The sequence below is a fragment of the Chaetodon auriga genome, chromosome 22 (assembly GCF_051107435.1).
Source record: "Chaetodon auriga isolate fChaAug3 chromosome 22, fChaAug3.hap1, whole genome shotgun sequence".
NCBI classification, from domain to species: domain Eukaryota; kingdom Metazoa; phylum Chordata; class Actinopteri; order Chaetodontiformes; family Chaetodontidae; genus Chaetodon; species Chaetodon auriga.
Window position 1 is genome coordinate 18,814,916 of NC_135095.1, and position 23,944 is coordinate 18,838,859.

At 46.7% G+C, this 23,944-nt stretch overlaps 1 protein-coding gene across 6 annotated transcripts in view; it reads left to right on the forward strand.

Moving 5' to 3' along the window:
- Positions 1-23,944, forward strand: part of grip1 (glutamate receptor interacting protein 1) — a 55,704-nt gene that overhangs the window by 20,765 nt on the left and 10,995 nt on the right. For 5 of the 6 annotated variants that reach the window (XM_076721985.1, XM_076721981.1, XM_076721982.1 and 2 more), the window contains exons 2-17: positions 12,770-12,850; positions 14,798-14,933; positions 15,481-15,626; positions 15,765-15,848; positions 15,927-16,002; positions 16,092-16,237; positions 16,337-16,484; positions 16,602-16,771; positions 17,303-17,440; positions 17,535-17,684; positions 18,214-18,400; positions 18,783-18,928; positions 20,452-20,532; positions 21,493-21,562; positions 22,175-22,320; positions 23,230-23,374. In XM_076721985.1, coding sequence (XP_076578100.1) covers positions 12,770-12,850; positions 14,798-14,933; positions 15,481-15,626; positions 15,765-15,848; positions 15,927-16,002; positions 16,092-16,237; positions 16,337-16,484; positions 16,602-16,771; positions 17,303-17,440; positions 17,535-17,684; positions 18,214-18,400; positions 18,783-18,928; positions 20,452-20,532; positions 21,493-21,562; positions 22,175-22,320; positions 23,230-23,374 — 2,050 coding nt within the window. Of the gene's footprint in view, positions 1-5,910; positions 6,771-12,769; positions 12,851-14,797; positions 14,934-15,480; positions 15,627-15,764; positions 15,849-15,926; positions 16,003-16,091; positions 16,238-16,336; positions 16,485-16,601; positions 16,772-17,302; positions 17,441-17,534; positions 17,685-18,213; positions 18,401-18,782; positions 18,929-20,451; positions 20,533-21,492; positions 21,563-22,174; positions 22,321-23,229; positions 23,375-23,944 lie in introns of those variants that run through there. The other variant, XM_076721987.1, reaches the window with a different exon arrangement.

The window sequence follows — 23,944 nt, forward strand, 5'->3', positions numbered from 1 at the left end:
CTCCTCGCAGCAGGGGGTCCTGACAGGTGGCCTGGATGGGCGATGGGTGGACTGTGGTGACCTGATGTCTGAGACCAGATCTGAAAATGAACTGAGCTGCAGTTCAGAACATGTGATCTGGTGGTTTTGGGCTGTTTGTGAGTATATTTAGAAGTCCATTAGTGACGGGTCACAGGTTAAAGGTGTCACTCTGAAGCTTCTGGCCCCGCCTCCGTCAGTGATGTCACCTGCATCTCACCTTTAGGCTGCTCTCCGTCCTTCATAAGCAGACAGCTGCCTCTGCCGGGCTGCCATATTCTCTGCGTGCGCCCGATGATCTCATTACATGCCGAAAAATTATGATGCATAAATTTGCACATAAATGAGGTGAAATGATGTTGACTGTTACACAGAGTTCAGACCAGCGCAGTTCACAGCAGCGTGCGTTGTGTGCGGCTTGTTGACATAGAAAAAATTGCAAATTATTGCTTTAAATACGGACTTCATTTGCATAACCGGTCCTGTGTTCAACATGACGGCGCTTAAAGAGGACAGCAGGAGGCTGAGGGGAGGGCTCCGACTTAGCAAATTGTTAGTGGTTTTCACTAAATCCTGTTTCCAAGTCTGGAAAACTGAGCGAGTAAAGAAAACAAAATATGTTGTTGGCGAATAACATCTTTGTTTCATCTGTTTTTGGCTGCCATCAGCAGCCCTGTCATAAACTAGACACCACACCTACCTGTTTTTTAACAGTCACCATGTGCGAATGTGTCAGACTCTTCTCGACTCGGCTGGCGTTCAGTCCCACGTTTCCCACTTCTCCGCTCGCTGTGATTCCATCGGCGTCGGTCTGGAGGCGGCGTTCTTCGCTGCTCAGCTCTCTTCAGGGCAGAACGAACGCACACACAACCAGAGAGGAAAAGTAGAACAAGTTCACCTTAATTAATCTGTAGGCGTCTCGGGATTCAGAGCACTTTCCCCTCATTATTTGGATATGATGTTTAATTAGTTCTCCTAAATTAAAGAACAACGGGTTCTTTTTTTCTGCGCTAATTCCTCCTAAACAAAGGAACTCAACCTTGCCGTAGAGATGGCCTAACAGGAACGCTAATGGGCCCAGAGCTGCGTTAGAAACGTCATGTTTTCTGTCCCGTGTGCTGTGTGACTGTTGGTTAACATGAAGCGGGCTTCAGGTGGTTAGTTTCTGGCTTAATGCTCGGCCGGTTTGCTTCTCACACGCAGAGACGACCTCTGTGTCGGACGGTGGTTAGAGGTGGTTGCAGAGTATCACTTCCTGTCCATAAAGCTCTACATGCTGGGACCTGTTCGCCTGACGTCAAGCTGTCAGCTCTCAGGTCGTCCGGCCTTCGAGTCAGTGAAGCAGCTTCTGTTCTGCCTGCTGGAGCGTCTTCCTGATGACATGAGCGCGGAGCGGAAACACTAATTATCTCTCGTACTGTCATTAGTTTTGTTGTGTTTGTGTTTCAAACTACATCGGCTGAAACTCTGTGCAGTCCATCAGGACCAAAACCTCACACCACAAGCCGTCCTCGTCCTCGTCTTCGTCCTCGAGGTCCGTCCTGTTATTATTATTCTTATTACTGCTGTGGCACATCTGTTTACCCTCAGCAGCCGACGCCGCTCACCACATGTGCTGCATGTCTGCCCGCCTCTCTGCACTCAGTCTTTACACCATGAACATTCAAGAAGTGCATTTCTGTTCATATGATAGACAGATTACAGATATTTGCATATTTCAAGCACAGCAAGGCTGATTCTAATGGGATTGTTCTGGATGTCTCAGTGTTTGTGTACCTCAGACACACTGGAGGATAGAGAGCTTGAACATTTCCTTTCATTAAAATAACATCCAGATGATTACATGCATGCTGTGAGGTCAGCGGGTTAACAGTCGGGGTCAGGGGTCGCACAGGATGTGATGTCGCAGCGCTGACGTGCTGTAGATAATCAGGGTGGAGCTGCACGGGCTTCAATGGAAGTAAATGAGGCTGTGAGACTGGTTCAGGGGTGACGGAGCACTCAGCCCGACCGAAGTGTTTTCAGCTCGTTAGCAGGAGGCTCTGGAGACAGTGATGTCAGTCCATCAGTCGGTCCGTCTGCTGGTCCGACACTTTGGTTCAGAGTGAGACCGACGGATCGCCATGACATCTGTGACGGGGACATGGTGACGCCTCGTGACTGTGGCCGTCCCCTGACTGTTCGTGTAGCGCCATCAACAGGTCAGACTTCCCAAATGCGCCCAACAGTAAACGCTCAGGATGAATGAGCGCCGCGTGCACTCATGTTAACGTGGTAATTTCACGGCGCGGCATCAAGTCCTCACCAGTCTGAACCGACACAGTCCCCTGGTGATGCATCTTCAGCAGCTCAGGTACCCGCTGAGTCCGCTTGGTAGTGCTTAATGTAATCAGTGGAATACACAACGCAGTACAAAAACACAAAGGGACTTCACTTCAACTGGTACCAGCATGCCTCTGAAACTACTGACTGCGTTCTTACTCTCAAAGAATAACGTGAACGTCAGCTGGGACAGCGAGACGACGGGAGCTTCATCAGCAGCCAAACACCAAATGTTCTGTGCTCACACCTTCTCCGACGCGACGGTTTGGACTGTTGGTTAGACATTTGAAGACATCGCTTCGGACTGTGGGAGACTGTGACGAGCATTTTTAACGATTTTCTGACATATTACACACCTTTAAAATGAAGCTTTATATTATTGCTTTTAAAGATTTCCGTCTTCAGCAGGAACCAATGAGCTTGGAGCTGAGAGACGCAGACAGGAAGTCAGACAGCACTGAGAGACGGACAGCGTGCTGTTGGTTTGAGTCTGTCCAAAGAGGTTTACAGGAGTCCAGGTCTGTGTTCGTCAGGAGTCTCAGAGAGCAGCGGATGTGATGATCCGAGGTGTTCTGGCCTTGTTGATTACAGTGCTGTAGCTCGCTCCCATCTGGTCCTCACACACATGGAAACTCGTCAGTCTGACTGTGACTGTTAGCACTAATTAAAGGTTTGCACATCCTTCGTCTGCTCTTCTTCTCTGGAACAGTGTTATTAGCACTGTGTGTGTGTGTGTGTGTGTGTGTGTGTGTGTGTGTGTGTGTGCTTACATAAGGAGATGTCATGGTGACTCAAACCCACGTGTTTAACTTTGGGCGGTGGGTGTTGACATGTACACACACACACACACACACACACACACACACACACACACACACACACACAGTCAGTCAGTGTTATACTCTGATTTGGTTATTTTGAAAATGCTGGAGGCTGTGATGATAACCTGAAATGTGTGTGTGTGTGTGTGTGTGTGTGTGTGTGTGTGTGTGTGTGTGTGTGTGTGTGTGTGTGTGTGTGAACACTTCTTTCATCTCTCAAAATCACCCTTTGTACGGTGCAGGGCCGCTCTCTTCCCTCAATTATTCATCAGCTTGTTTCCATGGTAACAGCTGCAGCCGTGTGTGTGTGTGTGTGTGTGTGTGTGTGTGTGTGTGTGTGTGTGTGTGTGTGTGTGTTGGGGGGCTGGTTGAGTTGACAGCAGTAGGACGGCCTTCATCAGATCATGATACTGTATTATTGGATGTGCAGGCTGTTCGGCCTGTGACAGTACACAGGACGCAGTACGTGCGAGTACAAGTATTTCGTAGTTTTCTTCCTCAGTGTAAAGTTGTAGTTCAGTTAGTTAAACGCCTGCTGTGCAGCTTCACAGGAACTTCTGCTCTTGTTTTAAAGTGACTTTATCTGTAGCTGTTTGACCCTCATGTCACAGCATAACATTAAAGTTTGTGGCTGCGTCTAAAAACACTTTCCAGGACGAAGTACTCTGTCAGCTGTACGACAGGAAACACCTGAACACCGTCCTCAGGACGTCTGGGGTTCTACCTGGTTTTGGTTGGTTCTGATTTCTCTCATTCTCCATGATTTGGGCTGTGTCTGGTTTGTCTGGTTCTAGCTGGTTCTGTTGGATCCACCTGAGTTAAGATGTTGCTGCTGTTGGGCTTTGAACCTGTGACGTTTTGAGATGAGGGTCAGTCCAGTTCCAGGTTCAGACCCAGCTCAGACAGGATGTGACATCACAGCAGGTTAGGGTGAAGCTGGTTGTTGTGAAGCCTTATTTTGTCCTGCTTGTTTTAATGTGTTGTTCCAGTTTTAACAGCACTGTCAGGAACAGGAGCTGTAGTGTTTCCTGCCGTGCTGCCGTGCTGTCTCCAGCAGGGGGCGTGATAGGTCCCAGTGCAGCCGGTCGCCTGTGTGAACAGCAGGGGGCAGCACAGGTCAGAACAAACCACGGCACCTCAGTTCACATCAGCCAGCTCAGATACACTCAGGACCAAACCTGAGTTATATAACAAGACCCTGTCATCGGTCAGTGAGACAGTCCACAGCCCAGAGACAGAGAGAGGGAGGGAGGGAGGGAGGGAGAGGGAGGAGAGAGGGGGAGAGAGGGAGAGGGAGGAGAGAGGGAGGGAGGGAGGGAGAGAGAGGAGAGAGAGGAGAGAGAGAGGGAGGAGAGAGGAGAGAGGGAGAGGGAGGAGAGAGGGGGAGAGAGAGAGAGAGGAGAGAGGGAGAGGGAGGAGAGAGAGAGGAGAGAGAGAGAGAGGGAGGAGAGAGAGGAGAGAGGGAGAGGGAGGAGAGAGGGAGAGAGAGGGAGAGGGAAGAGAGAGGGAGAGAGAGAGAGAGGGAGGAGAGAGGGAGAGAGGGAGGGAGAGAGAGAGACAGACAGAAAGACAGAGAGGGAGGGAGAGACACAGACAGAGAGGGAGAGAGAGGAAGAGACACACACACACACACACACACACACACACACACACACACACACACAGAGGGAGAGAGACACTGACCGAGGGAGAGAAACACACAGAGAGAGAGAGAGAGAGAGAGAGAGATGTGTTTAATGAGTGCAGCGTGTTGACCTGCATTTTGCTGCAGTTATGGTAATATCACTGTTAATACCTTTAATACACACACACACACACACACACACACACACACACACACACGCTGACACTAATCCCGTGTAATCTGCTGCTGGAACACTGACCCACATGTCTGTCCACTTCACTACCTGCTGGACCAGGACACACCCTCCTCCAGTGTCAGCCAATGACATCGCAGAGGACAGAACGGCTGCTCTCCTATTGGTTCATACACTGCCAGGAAGGAAATCCTGACAAAAAACTGTAGTACTGAGTACTACTACCACTACTAGTACTCAAACACTAGTAGTACTCTGTCTAACACAGTATTTTAAGTCAAGCTTGTACTGTATTTGTACTTTATAGTAGTATTATGTTAACGTGTATTAATTCCTATTTAGTTGTACCACTATCATATGCTAGTACACAGTATAGTAGTACTGCTGTTGAAAACCACCACGAACAATTAAGACTGTGTTCAGTCAGTTCAACCAAATACTAAAAGAATACTTTTCCACTGAAGACCTGTGCAGATAGTTTGAGGTATTAGTACTTATACGTGTATACTTATCAGCAAAGCAGTCGTTAAAACATTTTGGCTGTTAGAACTAGAGCCTGAACAGGAACTGTAGTACATGTAGTACTCTGTTTTGTACGCATGGATGATGAGAAGTACTGCTCAGCCTGAGGTCATCAGTTGTAACACATCCTCTGAAAGATAACCCCAGTGATGTCATAGTGATGTCATCAGAGTTACAAACTGGAGGCTTTAATGGAGAAAAGCAGTATTGAGTTGCATCGTGGGAAATGTAGGATTCAGTGTTTTTGGAGTTTGATCGACACTCGTCAGGATTTATCAGCCTCTCGTGAGTCTTTCTACTTCAAAGAAGTGAGGTACTGCATCTTGTACGTACTGCTACTTCTTAAACTATATCAGTACTCGAGTAGCACGTGTACTGTGCCGGTTGTTGGGCAGTAGTACATGTGTATTGTTGTGGTTTCCAGAGAAACCGATCATCGGATGCTGCTTCCATCTTTTCTCCCTTCACATCATCCTTTCTCCTTTCTTTCCTTCCTTCCTTTGCTCCTTTCCTTCATTCCCTCCATCCTCCCTTCCTTTTCCTTTCATTATCTTCCATGACACTTATTTCCTTGCTTCATTTATTCCTTCTCTCCATCCTTCCCCTTCCTTTTTTCATTTTCTTCCTTTTCTTCCATTCTTATTTCTTTCCTCCCTTCTTTTGCTTCTCCACCTCTGAATTTCTCCTTTCTTCCGTCTTTACCACCGTTTACTCCTTACATTCATCTTTGTATCTCTATTTCCTGCATTATCCTTCCCTTTGTCTCCACTTCCTTCCCTCTCATGCCCGTTTCCTTCATCCCTCCATCCATCCAGCTGCACAGAGACACATTATAAACCAGCTGAGGGATACGGCAGCCTCCCTCCTCCTCCTGAGCCTCCATCATCCCTCCATCGCCCCCCCTCCTCCTGCTCTTCTACATCCTCCCATCTGCGCAGACTCTGCCTCCCCCCCTCCCCCTTCCTGCCTCTCTCCCTCCTCCTCCGCTGCCTCATTTTATGGAGGAGCTTCACATCTGCAGCGCTCCCTCTCTCTCGTTTGCCGAGGCTCAGGAAGCGTCTCCATGATGGTTTCTGTGTGAGGAGCTCGTCCGTCACTCGGCCGCTCACAGAGGAAGAGGAGGAGGAGGAAGAAGAGGAGGAGTAGGAGGTGTAGTTTGTGGCGGCTGCATCTGCATGGCGCTGGCGGGGAGGCGACGCTCGGCTCGGCTTCACCATGATCGCCGTGTCGTTTAAATGTCGCTGCCAGATCCTGCGCAGGGTGAATAAAGGTAGAGAGACAGAGAGAAGCACTGTGAAAGAGAGAGAGAGAGAGAGAGGCTGAATGTGTGTGTGATGGAGGGATAAGCATGTTTGCATGTGTAACATACGTGTGTGTGTGTGTGTGTGTGTGTGTGTGTGTGTGTGTGTGTGTGTGTGTGGTTGACTGAGCATCATTTGGTGTAAACTGCTGACATTGAAAAGAGACAGAGCTGGTTGTGTATGACCACAGCCAGTGTGTGTATGTGTGTGTGTGTGTGTGTGTGTGTGTGTGCGTGTGCGTGCGTGCGTGCATGTGTGTGCGTGCATGTGTGTGCATGCGTGCATTGTGTGGTGTGTGTGTGTGTTTCTGTGCGTGTGTGTGTCGTTGAAAATGATCTCCAGATGGATTCATTCAGTCGATCGCTGCAGGTTGCTTCGGACGAGAGACCTTCAGAGTGAGTGTGAGCAGAAGAGAGAGAGAGAGGGCGAGCGAGCATTGCATCTTATTCTCATGAATGTAATATTCATGGTGTGTGTTAACGGGCAGAGAGAGAATGGAGGAGAAAGGAGGACACAGACGGTGAGAGAGTGATCAGGATGTGATTTTTCTCTCAAAGTCTGAGTCACTTCGAAGCTTCAGGTGTTTGTTTTTCCTTTGGTGGTTCTCCTCTTGGTGGATGAAGTACTCAGAGTTTAAAAGTAACTGTACCACAGTACGAAATACTCCACTATGGGTAAAGATAAGATACGATTATCCTTTATTGATCCCAGAGGGGAAACAGGTGTTGCAGGAGTTAAAGTAGAACAATTAGACAAAATTAAGAGTGACAGCACGTCCAGTGTATATGGACACCAGGATATGAGTGTCTGCATGCATGTGGAAAAACATGTACATGTACATAGATACACCTGTATGTGCAAAGTACAGCAAGATAACAGGATATACTATAGTAATATACTACAGTGTAGTATAATATATACAATAAATAATGAATATGGTTGAAGACATAACAAAAATATTAAGATAAAGTAAGATAAAACTTTATTAATCCACACTGGGGTAATTAAATTGTTACAGCGAAGAGTAAAAAAGAGACAAGAGAACAAAAAGGACAAGAAGAAAGATACAGAGTGAAATCGACTATATTTATGTACATTATGTACACGGGTATAAGATTATTATTGACAAATGATGCTATTGATTAGATTAGATTCAGCTTTATTGTCATCGTCAGTGCGTCAGTTTAGCATCTAATCAGAAGTGCAAATAGTCAAAATATCCAAAAAATTCTAAATACATGTAAGTAGAGCAGGTGGCATGAAGTATGAACAGTGTGAGGGAGGTGCAGGTGGTGCAAGTAATTCTATGAACCCATGAAAACATGAGCAGCACGGTGCGTAAACAGCACCTTTATGTCCTTATTGTATTGTATTTATTATTATTATATAGATATTTACTGCAATAAAAGCAAATTTTTAGCACATATTATCAGCAAAATGTACTCAAAGTATCAAAGTACTTATTGTAACTGCAACAGTTTTTTTGTTAACAGATAAGTCGTTTAATTAAATGAAAGTAATGTTTTAGTTTCCAGCTCCTGAAATGTGAATGTTTGCTGGTTTTCTGAGACCTTTATCATAATAAACTGAATATCTTAGTTTTGTGCTGTTTGTTAGACAAACATCAGGACTTTGAACTCCAGTTAAACGTGGATTTGATGTTATTCTGGGATGTTTTCAAGACGACACTGTTAACCAAAAACATCACCAATAGATGAAACTATAGTGGAAGAAGTATTTCGATCCGTTACTTCAGGTGAAGTAAAAATACTTCATTCAGAAGCTGCTGACAGTATAAGAAGTGAAGTGTGCTCGTTGGCGTTTTACTTCTTGCTGGGATCATTATCACTGATGCATCAGCGTGGAATCGTTTCAGTGCTGCAGTTCGAGTCTGAGCTCTGTGTTTGTCATTTCTTTGAGTTCAACAGGAAGCGCAGAACAGAAACATGCGGCTGGAATGAGGTCAGCAAACATCAGAGACGCTTCGTTACACAGCGCTTTGAGCTTCACGCTCTAATGTTAAAGTCAGTCACAATCAGTGTCCGTTTCCTGTCAGCGACGGTCCCGTTTGGTCCACCTGTCTGTCCGTAGATGGACGTCGACGTCCTCGTCTGTGGACTGCAGGTGTCCATGAGAAGGTCCACAGTGGTGTGTGTGTGTGTGTGTGTGTGTGTGTGTGTGTGTGGTGGACTGAAGGCGAGCCAGCAGCCGTGTAAAACATCAACTTCAAAATTAATTTACCATCAAGAGAGCCAACACGAACGTGACCGCCACGTCCGCTGTCCTGAGCGGAAACGAGGTGCAAGTGAAGGAGCTGTTGGTCACCTGTACCCCCTACTGGCCAGGGTGGGGGGTGCGGGGGGTGGGGGGGTGAGGAGTCAGCAGCCAATAAAACAGAATCACTGCAGCCACGAGAGGTCTTTGAACATCCTGTCATAAATGTGAAAAACATCAGCCTGATGGGTCCAGTAGTCTGAGATAAGCTGCGAACAGATACGCACACGAACAATACGCGCACACGCACGCACACACACACACACACACACACACACACACACACACACACACACACACACACACACAGAGGACCAAACCCTCCAGGCTTACGCCTGCTGGAGGAAATACCTTCAGGATACAAAGAGAAGAAAGACACAAAGCGTCCCAGTTTGTCCCAGTTAGGCTGATGAACTCTGCTCCCATTAGAGCTCCTGGTCCCTCCTCATCTGGATTTATGCTTCAGGGCTCCAAACATATTCTTCCATCAAGAGGCCGTCCAGGTCAATGATGGGGGGAAACACTCAGTTCATTTCTCAGTAACTCCTTCGAGTGCTTCTGTACTGAAATCTGTGAGGCTGCACAAGCTGACCTCACGTGTTGTGTAAAATCTGACTGTGAAGTCATTTCAGGCATCAGGTAAATGTAAAAACTGCAGTATTCTCCTCTGACGTGTAGTAGTAATGTGTGTTTTTGCTCAGGTGACCTCTGCTGTTAAAGGTCACACAGCTGTTTGCAGACCTGAGGCAGACGAGCCGTTCTGTCCAATCAGGCTGCAGGAGGCGAAGTTTGCTCGTGATGTTTGTGTGGTTTTGTCCAACCAGCAGTCCGGTGATGTGAAGCAGAGCTGAAAACAGCGGACGCTTCTCTTCCCTCCATAAATAACTTTTGTGTTGCTGATGAATCGTCTAATTATCTGGGCCCCACACTCACCTGTTTCCTGCATGTTGGGACGTCACAGTTCCATCGTCTGCAGCCGTAGGAAGTTAACGTCCTGCTGGTTTCATTGGTCTGTTCAGAGAGTTCGTTCTTTGGGAAATTCTCCGTTTCCTCTTCTTACACGTTTGCTGCTTTTCTTCTTTCACATTGTGTTAAATTGAATATTATGGAGTTTCAGAGTGTTGGTCAGACAGGAAAAGTATTTTTTTGCTGTGTTCGATCTGTCATGGAACAAACAAACCGGCTGAAGGCATCACTTCTTGGTCACACAGCAGCAGCCTTCAGCCTGCAGGTGTTCCCTCTGACAGATCTTCATCACAGGTCTTCATCACACACTTCACTATGATGACCGCCTGCTCTTCACTGCTCGTACGTCCAGTCCTCTTCTGCTCTGTGTGAAGCTCTCACAGAATCCAGTTTCACCTCAGCCTTTAGGACAAGATTCAAGGTTCAGATTCATTTCTGAAAAAGCCAGTTTTTACTGCGTCTGAAGGCGACGTGTGTGTGTGTGTGTGTGTGTGTGTGTGTGTGTGTGTGTGTGTGTGTGTGTGTGTGTGTGTGCTTTACACTGTTCCCTCCTGCTAATCAAAGTATAAAACACCTCAGTCCCTCAGTGGACCTTAAATATACAAATATCATTTATTTGCGTGTAACACTGAGTCAGAAGACCTCCTTCCACACCGGTGTGTGACCTTATTTAAACAATGCTAAGACTTAAGATTATGTATGTATTATATAACTGAGCACAGTGTGTAGTATATAGTATTATATGTACTGTAGCTGGAGACCGAGAGAGAGATGCTGCTGTCCTACATGTGGAGGAGGAGGCTTTCATCTTCAGTTAGCTATGGTGTGTGTGTGTGTGTGTGTGTGTGTGTGTGTGTGTGTGTGTGTGTGCGCTCACAGTCTCATTGTGTTTCTGAGCTCAGCTGCTGGAACCAAGCAGAAGAGAAACAGGACAGAATAGATCTAGAGCAGATTAGAATAGACTAGAACTGAATCAAGTAGAACCCAACAGAGGACCGAAATAGAACGACACGGCGGTAAACTGTGAGGAGATAAAAGAGGAAACGCAGAGGAGACAGAAGTGATGGAGGAGGAGGCATGAAGCGATTGTCATCCTGCTGATTTACAGACAAACGATTCAGCTGCAGCTCTTCTGATGTTTGCTCTCAGAGCTGCGACTCACGCTTGTTTTTATGAGCAGGAGTCGTTTTGGTTGATCAGATGATCTGCAGTCCATCTGAAAACATGGACGAGAACGTCCACGACGTCTTTCGGCGGCTTGTTCTGTCTCACCAGCAGTTCAAACCCCAACGACACTCCGTTAACATGCATCTAAAACAGAGAAAAAAGGCAAATCCAGAGTGTTCGTGCTTTTCTTTGTACGTGGATTTAACTGATTATGAAATACTGTACGTGTCGATGAATATTCTGGATTTAACGATAATCTGTTAATCGACTGATCATTTCATGCCAGCTCTCCTCACGGTGGTGTCCTTATTTGTGGGTGCAGTTGCTTGTTGTGTTCGGTGTCGTGGTGCTGATGCTGTTGATAGTCTGATTTGGTGATTGCTGATGTTCCTGTTTGTCGGCTTTCTTTTAACCACATGCAGCCTCCTGCCTGATTTTTACATGTAAAAGTCACTCGATCGAGGTTCAAACTGGCTTTTTAACGTTTCTGTGTTTGTGTGTGAGTTGCAGTGGATGTTGGGGGGTGGTATAAAGTGCAGGTATCAGCTGTAAACTAAGGATGTTGTGGGTTTTATTCGTATCATTTCTACACATTTCCCCTCCAGATGTGTCCAGTTTTCCATTGACATCAATCATCCAGTTAAAAGTCTTACTTCATCAAATCTCTACATCCTAACTGGTCTGATCTCATGGTTCATGGCTTAGCTCCGCCCCTGCTCTCTCGTCTGTGTGATGACATCACCAGGGCTCTCCCAATGGACTGGTGAGATTTGTCCAGACTGAGATGGACCACTGTGTTCTCCACTGGGATTGGCTGCTGTGCTGATGAGGTCACCTCCTTCTGGCAGGAGTTTCTTTATTCATGAGAACAGGCTGACTTGACAGACCTCTCAGCAGCAGCATTAGACAGCAAACCAGACGGTTCACCGGTCAGTAAGAGTCATTCAGTCATTGTTCAGAGCTTTGTTAGATGCTAACAAGTAGCATCATCTGAGGCAGAGGATGCTAACGTGCTAGTTTGCTAGCTTGTAAGGCCAGAAAGCTTTAATGGAATGATTACAGTAGCTGTCAGTGTTTTTTTAATAAGTTAGCATCTTAGCTCTTAATGTATTTTTGTGGTGGAAGCTCTGCGATGTCTGATGACGGTGAGTACAGATGCATTATGGGAGCATTTCAATGACGTTTCACTGTGACAGAAATCAGAAAACTAAATGTTGTGAGGTGCCTATCTGCTGCAGTTTGTCCACGAAGGTTGTGATATGTTTCTGACGTTAACTTAAAACTCTGCGATGGTTTATTTGGAGCTTCAGTACCAGTTCAAGGAACTGGTAGAGTCTCAGAACCAGTTTAAAGGTGCCATTTTGAAGAAGTAACAAGTCAGAACTACATACAGGAACCAGTAGCACTTGAAAACCAGTAAAGAGAAATTGGTAAATTGGCAGCTGGGGGGCTTCAGAAAGAGAAACTGATAGAGGCCTGGAACCAGTAACAGGAAGAGGTTGAGCTTTGGGACCAGTTAAAGGAACTGGTAGAAGTTTTAATGTGTTTGTGTGTGTTTCAGATGAGGGGCCGTACACCAAACACTCCGCCGGGTCGCGACCCCCAGACGGAGCGCTGGCCATCAGGAGGCAGAGTATACCAGGTAACACACCTGTAGTCCGCTGTGTGGTCTAGTGTGTTTTGTTGTTTGCGATCTGTCGTGTGTTTTGTTCCGTTCTTTTTTGGTTGGCCTCCGTTCGATTCCTCCAGCAGAGCTAATAAGCACACCGATGAAGATAAGAGCTCTGAAAATAGAACGCACACAAACATCAGCTGATGTTTTCCATCCGTGTGACCTGCAGGAAGATGCTTGCAGTCGCACTTTATCTCCTCCCACCTGGAGCTGGTGGCCTACTTGCAACTCGTATCAGAGTGGTGTAATCCGAATTATCCAATATTTATATAACAGGTAAACATTACATCAATGACATGAAACAGTTAACTGATGGACAACCTTCCAGCAGAGACTCAGGTAGGGCCAATAAGACCTGTTAGATTTTCAGACCGTTAAAGGTGAAATGTGTTAGATATGGTAAGAATTTTGGTTTAAAACATGGAAAAAATGAATTAACATGATCAACAGACTGTGAAGAAGTGACAGTTGTGACGTTATGTCTAAGACGTCTCTGCACGGTGTTGAAGAGATAAGTCCTGAAGTCAGCGCGCTGACCAGCTAGCTGTGGTCTGATAGTACAGCACCTGCAGTTTTAGCTGTGAGAGCTGAGGCTAACTGAGCTAACTGAGCTAACGGCAACTAGTAGCTACAGCCAAAGATAGTCACAGCCATGAGAATAGTGAGCAGCAGTTAGCGGTTAGCATGCTGCCCCCTATTTGTTTGGAGTGACCTCCAGCAGTGGTGGCCAATTCTTACACACTGTACCTTTAAAAGAACTGGTCGAGATTTGGAACCAGTTAGATGAACTGGGCTTGATGAAGGATGTGGTGGAGCTTCAAAGCCAGTTGATGGAGCTTTAAGTTCACTCATAGAAACTGGTAGGTTTGATCTTTAGAACTGTTTAGAGCAGCTAGTACAGCTTTTGAACAGGTTTGGGAACTTGTAGATGTTCTGAACTGGTTACAGAAGTGGTACAACCTTGGAACCAGTTATAGGAACTGGTAGAGGTTAAGACCCAGTTCACAGAGCTGGTAGAGCTCCTGAAACTAGTTGAGTGTGTGACCTAGTTGCAGCAACTGGTCAGGGTTTAAACCAGTTTGAGGAACTGATGAAGGCTCAGAACCAGTTAAAGGATGTGGTGTATATTTGGAACCACTTAGAGGAACTGGTAACACTTTAAAACCAGTTAGTGGAACTGGCAGAACCTCCCACTGGTGTTTTTGAAAGCGTGTCAACAAAAGCTGCTGCAGAGACGAAGCTGCTTCTGATTTCCAGTCAAATCTGCAGCTTGAACAAACTCTGGTCTCAGTGTGACGTCGTTAACCGGCTTCACGCTTTCAACAGTTTCTCCCTCGCCGCTGCAGGAAGCTGCTTCATCTAACATTTGATCAGAATAGAAGATTTTGAGGTTTGTGAGTCAGAGCTGATGCTTGAGAAAAGTTGAAAAGGACAACTTGAAAAGCCTCTTTGGAGCAGAAAGATGAGGGAGGAGAAGAAGACAATGATGGTCACTGCCAACGATCAGATCTTAATCCAGTGTGGATGAAAGAGGGCGAGTCGCTGCTTGATTAATATTAAAATACAACATCTTAATGAAATCCTGCTTTCTGTTTTATCACCTGCGGACAGATCACATCAGATCGTACCCGGCCTGCTCTGAAATATCTCCCGCTCTCTATCCATCTCTGCCGCTGCTGAATATTTCAGCCGTTTGATGAAATATAGATGGGCGACAGAATAGACGATGACTTCACTTTTTACAGATTATTATTTCATTTCTCTGTGCTGAGAGAGAAAACTGTGAAGTCAGAGTGCAAAGAAAGAACGATGGAAAAAATAACACTGCAGCAGATAAAAGAGTTCAGTAAAATCATGTCATGGAGCGTTCGAGCAGTCACCTGTTCACCCGCTCACCTGTTCACCTGTGTGATGCAGACGAGTTTCGAGGCTGCTCGGTGGTGGAGCTGATGAAGAAGGAGGGCACGACGCTCGGGCTCACGGTTTCAGGCGGCATCGACAAAGATGGGAAGCCCCGGGTTTCGAACCTGCGGCAGGGAGGCATCGCTGCCAGGTAGCTCGTCACAGTCGGATAATCTTTTCTATTTTCCTCTTCTATTATGTTCTAGTCTGTTGTTAATCATATTAAATGTGTTTGAGTGTTTTCAGGCTATGAAAATACAGTTTGTGTGACTGTCCATCACTCATCCAGAGTCTCTCCCGTCAGCCTTTTAAACACATGTATCTGCTATTTATATATTCATGTTAACATAATTAATTTAGGTGAGTTGATGCTGGATTTCAGAGGCCAATACCAATGTTTAAAAATCCAATAAAAGCACTTTCTTCATTTAGAAGTCACTCATCCATTCTTTTATCTCGTCCTCTTTGGACTTCATATTCCTGCTCGAACCAAAGGATCTTACTTTAGTCGTGGGTCTGAACTGTTGCTGAGCGCGGTCGCAGCCTGGTGTCCTCCTGGTTGCTCCCAGGTCCAGGACAGCAGGTAGAGGAGACGGGCTCCCAGCATGGGAGGATCTCAGGCTCAAGTCAGGCTCCACCATCGCAAAGTAAACTTCACTGAAGTCAAATCAGAGTTGCTGTTTGGATCGTTTGTGCAGGAGCGACCAGCTGAACGTGGGCGACTACATCCGCGCCGTTAACGGCATCAACCTGGCCAAGTTCAGACACGATGAGATCATCAGTCTGCTGAAGAACGTCGGGGAGCGAGTCGTCCTGGAGGTCGAGTACGAGCTGCCGCCTGTCTGTAAGTGCTGCCAGCAGCAGTCACAGAGACAGCAGTAGTATAAGTACAACAGTCGTGTATTTGTGAACGTGTTCAGTGTGTGAAGGCTGCAGGAGGTCAGAGGTGACGCTGACGTGTTGATGCTCTGGTGTGTTGCAGCCGTGCAGGGGTCAGGGGTCATATTCAAGAACGTGGAAGTTACGCTTCACAAAGAAGGAAACAGTTTCGGCTTCGTGATCAGAGGTGAGGAGAGCTTGTGTGTGTGTGTGTGTGTGTGTGTGTGTATGTGTTAAAGATAAATACATGACTGTGTGTGTGCAGGTGGGGCCCATGAAGACAGGAACAAGTCTCGCCCCATCGTCATTACAACCATCAGGCCGGGCGGTCCAGCTGACAGGTGAGTGACCTCCGCCCTCGCTCTCTGTCTGAACGAGGTTTGTCCCTCGCCAGCCCCCGTACAAACTGTCTCCGTCTGTCTCTCTTCAGAGAAGGCACCGTAAAGCCGGGCGATCGGCTGCTGAGCATCGATGGGATCCGCCTTCACGGCAGCACGCTGTCAGAGGCCATGAGCATCCTGAAGCAGTGCGGGCAGGAGGCCACGCTGCTGCTGGAGTACGACGTCTCCGTGATGGGTCAGTTCAAAGTCTGATGATGATTCTGTGAAGTTTTAATGGGACTGATGTAACGGGACCGAGGACTGAGCCCTGTGGTGTGTGTTCACCCTCCATCAGATTCTGTTGCCACGGCGTCGGGGCCGCTGCTGGTGGAGGTTGCCAAGGCAACAGGCTCCAGCCTGGGCGTGGCTCTGTCCACTTCCATGTTCTGCAGCAAGCAGGTCATCATCATCGACAAGGTCAAACCAGCCAGCATCGCAGACAGGTGCATGACCCCTGAGCCGAAACACTCATTCAGCTTTTTTTACTTTTTTCAACTTTTTTTTTACTGTTTTCCTCCAAAATATACTGACTGTGTGTGTGTGTGTGTGTGTGTGTGTAGGTGTGGTGCTCTGCATGCAGGAGATCACATTCTGTCTGTTGATGGGAAGTCGATGGAGTTTTGTTCTCTGGCTGAAGCCACTCAGCTGCTCTCAGCCTCCTGTCAGACCGTCCGCATGGAGATCCTGCCACAGCACCAGGCCCGACCGGCCCTGAACGCACCGCAGCACGGTATTAACACACACACACCAGGCCTGACCGGCCCTGAACGCCCCACAGCACGGTATTAACACACACACACCAGGCCCGACCGGCCCTGAACGCACCGCAGCACGGTATTAACACACACACACCAGGCCCGACCGGCCCTGAACGTACCGCAGCACGGTATAAACTCACACTCACCAGGCTCAACCGGCCCTGAACGCCCCACAGCACGGGATAAACTCACACATAAATACTTTTTTGGAAACGGGGTCGCAAAAATACACAGAATAGGATTCAGATTATAATCCTGTTTCTCCAGTGGCAGCAATCTGTGTCATCCACGTTTCAACAGAGGAAGAGCGACGAGGAGCACAGCAGCAAAACATCAGAATGAATGAAAAGATAAAAACACACAGTACATATGAAAGATTACACACATAAGATGTAATCTTTTATAAAGCAGCTACCTGACCTCTGACCTCTGACCTTTCCTCCTGTCTTAACCTAAACACCCTCCTGTGTGATGTGTGTGTGTGCGCGCATGTGTGTGTGCAGTCAAGGTGCAGCGTAGTCCCCGCCCCCTCCCCTGGGAGACCGGAGGCTCCGCCCCTATCCTCCCCCCATACCACTACAACACATACCACCCCGACCAATCAGCTGCCAGATCGCACAACCGCCATACAAACAACCCTCGTACGTCCGCCTCGCTCTCTCTCTCTCTTCCTGAAGTGCGTTGTTTTCCTTTGAGAGAGAGACCTCCGCTCACCACCTCTCTCTCTCTCTGCAGCTCTCAGCCACTCGTTCTCTCCTGGCTCCATGTCGGCTTATAGTCTCTCGTCCCTCAACATGAGCACCCTGCCCAGGAACATGTATCCCACGAGTCCACGGGGCACGCTGATGAGGAGGAAGGCCAAGAAGAAGGACTTCAAGAGTTCCCGTGAGTCTGACCTCTGACCTCTGACCTCTGACCTCTGACCTCCGACCGGGGCTGTAGACTCACATTTCCTCTCAGATCTCTGTTGATGTTTTAAATGTCAGACGTTGAGTTTCAGATCATCACAGTGAACCGAACCTGGAACGAAAAGGAGACACAAAATAAATGAGAGTTCCTCTTTCAGATCTTAACATTTCATTAAGCCGAAGCTGAAGTTCAGGCAGTGCAGACATTCTTAATTCATGCTGGTTCGTTGGTCCACGCTGAAATATCTCCACAGCTGTCGGATGGATTGTGATGAGACGTTCGTGCTCCCCTCAGGATGAACTCTAATAACTCCTCTGACTTTCCCTCTGGGAACCTCTGTTTGAAGCACACTAAACCTGCTTTTGTTTTGCCATGAATTACCTGCACATGGCACACCTGTCCTAAAACTCACAGCAGATAAAAGAAGAACGTTAGAATAAAAAATGAGCGTAAATATCAAATGCAGCGTGGGTTTTAACCCTCGCTCTGCGTCCCTCCCTGTCAGTGTCTCTTGCGTCCAGCACCGTGGGTCTCGCCGGTCAGGTCGTTCACACGGAAACCACGGAGGTGACGTTGCTAGGCGACGGTATCATGGGGTTCGGCCTGCAGCTGCAAGGTGGAGTCTTTGCCACGGAAACGCTCTCCTCGCCGCCGCTCATCGCTTACATCGACCCCGACAGCCCGGCGGAGAGGTAACGGCAGTGATGACACAGACTGCTGATTAAAGTTCACTTTGTTTATCACAGCTTCATGTGTCTGAAACGCAGCTTGAAGCTTAAATATCAAAATAAATGAAAAGAGTTGAACTAAATAATAAACATCTGAATGAAATCAATCAGTAGAAAATATGTACTGACAACAAATGTGGACTGTGTGAGAGATAACACTGTTTTACATTAAAGTAACATGTGCTATTATAGCTTTTTGCATTATTATTATTATTTTTATTGTATTTTAATGTTTTCATTTTAATATACATTTTTAGAGATGAGTCCTGTCAGATTTAAGGTTCAGATTTATTGTCATTATTAACCTCTGTCATCTGTGTGTGTGTGTGTGTGTGTGTGTGTGTAGGTGTGGCATCCTGCAGATCGGTGACAGGATTTTGTCCATAAATGGAGTTCCTACTGAAGACTCGACTCTGGAAGAAACCAATCAGCTGCTCAGAGACTCGTCCATCACCGCTCAGCTCACACTGGAGATTGAGTTCGACGTGGCAGGTACGCACACGCGCACACACACACCGTTCTCTCTGCATCGATCATCGCTGCAGCTTCCTGTTCTCTCCACTTCAGCTGCCTGATCATTCAGAAGCTGATTCAGTCATTTGTTCACTTAAACGCTGCTCGTCGTCTGGCTTCTCTTCAGACAGGCGGCGATAAAATGAACAGTGATATTCCTTTAATGAACGTCTGCAGGAAGGTTTAATGGCGGGCTGCCAGCAGTAATCCTGGAATTTAGTCGCAGCTGTTTTGTTGCTGCTTCCTGATTGAATTAATTTCATCCGTGTGTGTTACTTTTGTTCTTCAGTGCAGTGACTTTAGCTAACGTTACCACAGGAGCAGTGACGTTACGAGTAGAAGGTGCTGAACGGTTAAACTCTGATAAAGCTTCGTGTCCTTTTGTCTGCAGTTTGGTCAAAGTTCTCGTTTTCAAAAGTTCCTTTTTATTTAGTTTTAGTGTCGACGTGAAAAAACAGTCACCGACACGAAGGTTCATCTTCGGTCTGCGTCGGTGAAGCCTTCTGCTGATGGTCTGTGTTTAAGTCTGCCTCTCTGGTGTCTCACTGTAATTTGTCAGACTCTTTGTCAGTGTAACGTCCTCCGCCGGGTATAAATAACCACCCACGCCTGAGCTGGATAAAACAGCAGCGTGTTGTCATTAATGACTCACAGACACAGTAATGAAGGAGATATTGATGCTAATCACAGGAAACAGCCCGACTGACACACAGCTGTACGGCCGATCGTACGTGGACACGTCTGATCGATCGATCGAGCTCGTTCGCTCATCAATAGAAAAACAAAGGAAAGCTTTATGTGCCAGTTTTTATCGTGACATTCATGAGAAACATCCACCAAAACAGAGACACTTCTGTGGCAAATACATGAAAATCAACATGACGTCAGCACGACAAACACATCGCTCGTTACTGACTGATCAGGGCGATACAAGCAAAACGAAGTAAATGTACTTCATGTGTAGTATTCAGATCCTGTACTCAAGTCAAAGTACTAATACCGCTCTGTAAAAATACTCTGTCACAAGTAAAAGTCCTACAAGCCCTTTAAAAGGTTACTGAAGTAAAAGTATGTAAGTAAGAAATGTACTTGAAGTATTGAAAGTAAAACATTCTGAGAATAGTGGGAAATTACTGGGAAGTTATCAAAGTAGTTGCTAATTAATTTTCTTTCTAATTTGCATTTATGAGCTTTAACTAAAGCTGTCAGATAAACACAGTGGAGTAGAAACTCAAGTGAAGTACAAGTACCTCAAGTTTGTACTTAAGCAGAGTACTTGAGTAAATGTTATATTCCACCGCTGCTCGTAGTGTTGAGTTTGCTTCTTCAGGCTAAAATTAACAGCAGATGCTGAGAAAAGTTGAAATCCTCTCACCACCAAATGCTCCAGACCGAGAGTGAGATGTTTTCAGAGCAGAGCCTTTGCTTCACTTCAGACTTGGTCTTTTCACAGCGAGGTGAAATATCTGCTCACCCTCTGCGTCTCCGTTTGTGTCTCTCAGAGTCGGTCATCCCCAGTTCAGGAACGTTCCACGTGAAGCTCCCGAAGAAGCCCGGCGTGGAGCTGGGAATCACCATCAGCTGTAAGTAAAGACATGAAAGGGACAACAGAGGATGGAACCGTATTCCCTCGTCTGTGGACTGCGGCGTAGAGAGGCTGCTTCAGAGCAGAGATGCGTTCATGTTCGCAGCCTGTCGCTCCACTTTCATCCAGACTGAAACACGTCAGTGTTTGAGAGTTTGTTCAGACGCTCACGATCCCCAGAGGATGAATCTTAACGACGTCGGTGAGCACAGGACCTTTCTTCTAGCGCCACCATGAGGCTGAAACATCTCAACAGCCATTAGATGGATTGTCCTGACATTTGGATGATTGACGTTTCATGTAGCGCCATCATCAGGTCGACATTTAACCGGTCCAGTTCTTTGATTTATGACCAAGTTGAGCGCTAATGTTAGCATGCTAACATTAGCGCAGAACGGAGATGGTGAACATGGGAAACAATATGTTTGCTAAAATTAGCATGTTGGCGTTATCATTGTGAGCATGTTAGCACGCTGATGTTAGCGTTTAGCTCACAGCGGCATCACAGAGCTGCTAGCGGAGCTGCACACTCTTGGTTGTTTCGCCTTCAACTTTTACTAAAATATCCCCCAAAAAGACTTTAGAAAGACAAGCTGTTGTGACCGACTCGTGCTAGCATGGTCCCAGCTGGATAGCATGTTAGCCATTAGCTTGTTAGCTCCAGTGGTTCGCTAACTAGTCCTGAAGTGTTTTGTTGTTTTGTCTCGTACTTCTGCGAGATGAAAGTTTTGTTTCAATGAATGGTTTCACCATAATGTCCTCGCCCTGGACCTCCTCGTGCTGTGAGACACATTTGTCAGTTCAATATTACATTACCTGCCTTGGTTTCATTTTTCTTTTTAACGTTTAATCGTTATCCTGAGGAGCAGAGTAAACAAACTGAATTATTCACCGTTTTCTGTTTGAACTTCTCTTTCTGCCTGAATCACCTGTAACTCGTCTGTCTGTGTGTCTCCAGCTCCGTCCAACAGGAAAGCAGGTGATCCTCTCATCATCTCTGACATCAAGAAAGGCAGCGTCGCTCACAGGTACATGCGCGCGCGCACACACACACACACACACACACACACACACACATACTTTAGCAAAAGTAGCAATACCACTATGTAGAAGTACTCCATTACACATGAAAGTCCTACATTCAAGATTTGACTGAAGTAAAAGTACAAAATGTGTAAAGAGGAATGACCACCTTCACCTCATCACCTTCATAAAATCTTAATCTGTAAAGAAACTCCAGCTGTCAGACAAATGTATCAGAGTAAAAAGTGGAAAATGGAAACACTCAAGTAAAAGTACCTCAAAGTTGTACTGGAATGCAGGACTTCAGTAAATGTACTGCATTACATTCCAGCACTGTAAACTGTCGAGTGTCAGCTGTGTTGAAGCTCAGTCAGTCTGTAGTTGGTTGGTTAATTAGGCTAACAGTCCAGGCCAGTGTGTGTGTGTGTGTGTGTGTGTGTGTGTGTGTGTGTTTGTAGGTCATGTGTGTCTCGGGGTGTGAGCTGAAGTGCTTCTGTTGTCTCACCAGCAGGTCACATCTGTCCTCTTGGTGTTGTGTGCAGTCAGGGATCGTTACAGTGTGTGTGGGAGCTTAAACGCTTCGATGGCCTTTCTCTGGTCGCGTTTTGTTGTTTCAGGACGGGAACGTTGGAGTTGGGAGACAAGCTGCTGGCCATCGATAACATCCGGGTGGAGAACTGCTCCATGGAGGAAGCTGTTCAGATCCTCCAGCAGTGCGAGGAGCTCGTCAAGCTGAAGATCCGAAAAGACGAAGACAACTCAGGTATCAAGTCTCACGCCGGATTCAGGCCTCATGACTTGTGTGTGTGTGTTAAGACGGCCGCTGTGTCACATCAAATGACTGCAGAGACTCGGCTGAGGTACATGACAGACTGCGTGTCAGTCCTCGACCAATCACTGCTTACCGTCCTTCACATCGTGCATGATGTCATCCAGCAGCACAGGTTATTTTGACCAGCATCAGAGCAGCTGGGGCTCCTCCCTTCAGTGTTTTATATTGAGGGCTGTAATGAAGACGGTGTCCTCTAGGGGTCACTAACTACACCTTTGACTGTCCGTCCACCTGCGCCTGTCTGTCATTGGCTCGTCACGTAGACGTGCTGTGCCTCCTCTTCCTCAGGGAATAGTTGCGTTTCATCGTATGGAAGAGACACTTACAGACTCCTAATTAAACCCTTAGAATATATTGAAGGACCTTTCAGACCTTCCTCTCAGGGAGCTCTTGAACATCATCAGGCATCTCAAGGACCTCCTTAAAGACCTTTAGAATTTTTTTCAAGGACATTCAGAAACTAATCAAGGACCCCTGAAACCTCGTCTTCATCAGCCGGAACCTCCCACAGACCTTTATTAATCCCTTGACGTCAGATTTTACTTTCAGTTTCAAGGTAGCTTCAAGGTTGAGAAGTATTTTTTCCGGGCCGTCTGACAGCCTGTTATGTTCATTCTTTATCTTCCTGTTCTTTATTGAAGCCACGTGAAGTTTGGCTGAAGGAGACACTCAAACTTTGATGTATTCTTGGTGACTCTTGCATCATTTTATACAAATTAACAGAAACCTTCAGCCTGATGTGGATCATATATCTCAGGAAACGCCTGTCCCATCATGCCTTGCTCTCACAGTCATTCAGCGTTCACCCTGTGATGAATGAATCTTTATTGACTGTTTCAGATGAACAGGAAGTCTCGGGCAGCATCATCTACACGGTGGAGCTGCAGAGGTACGGAGGCCCGCTGGGAATCACCATCTCAGGCACCGAGGAGCCCTTTGACCCCATCATCATCTCCTCACTGAGCAAGGGAGGGCTGGCTGAGAGGTGCGCACAGACACACACACACACACACACACACGCACGCACACACACACACACTACATTACTCTCACATTAGTCCCAGTATATGTTCAGATTCAGAGGTTTTATTCATCATATGCTCACACAGTACGTGCAGTGAAACGCTACTCGAAGCTCTGCATCAGATTCCTCTTCAAGGTCAGAGTCCAGAACGATGGTGATAACTAAAAAACATTTCATCAATTAATTAACTTCACGTCTCCTGTGATTGGGCAGCAGGAGACCGAGGCAGACGAGGCTCAAGGCCGTTATCGTTTCATATTGAGACTTTCTTATTAAATTAATGTTATTTTTCTGAGTCTTATATCTGAGAAAATCCATAATGATAACTCGATACTGAACTAGAAGAAGTTCTCAGAGCTCAGTACAAAACCCACAGTTCACCAGCAAAGAGTCCTGATTCTGAGTCTGAGAGACGAGCTCAGGGAACGATCCGCCTGAGAGCTGAGGGGCTCGATGGAGGGTCCACAGAGCAGAGGGGACGGAGGTGGACAATAGTCTGATTCTGTAGAACACGCCAACTGTGAATTATTG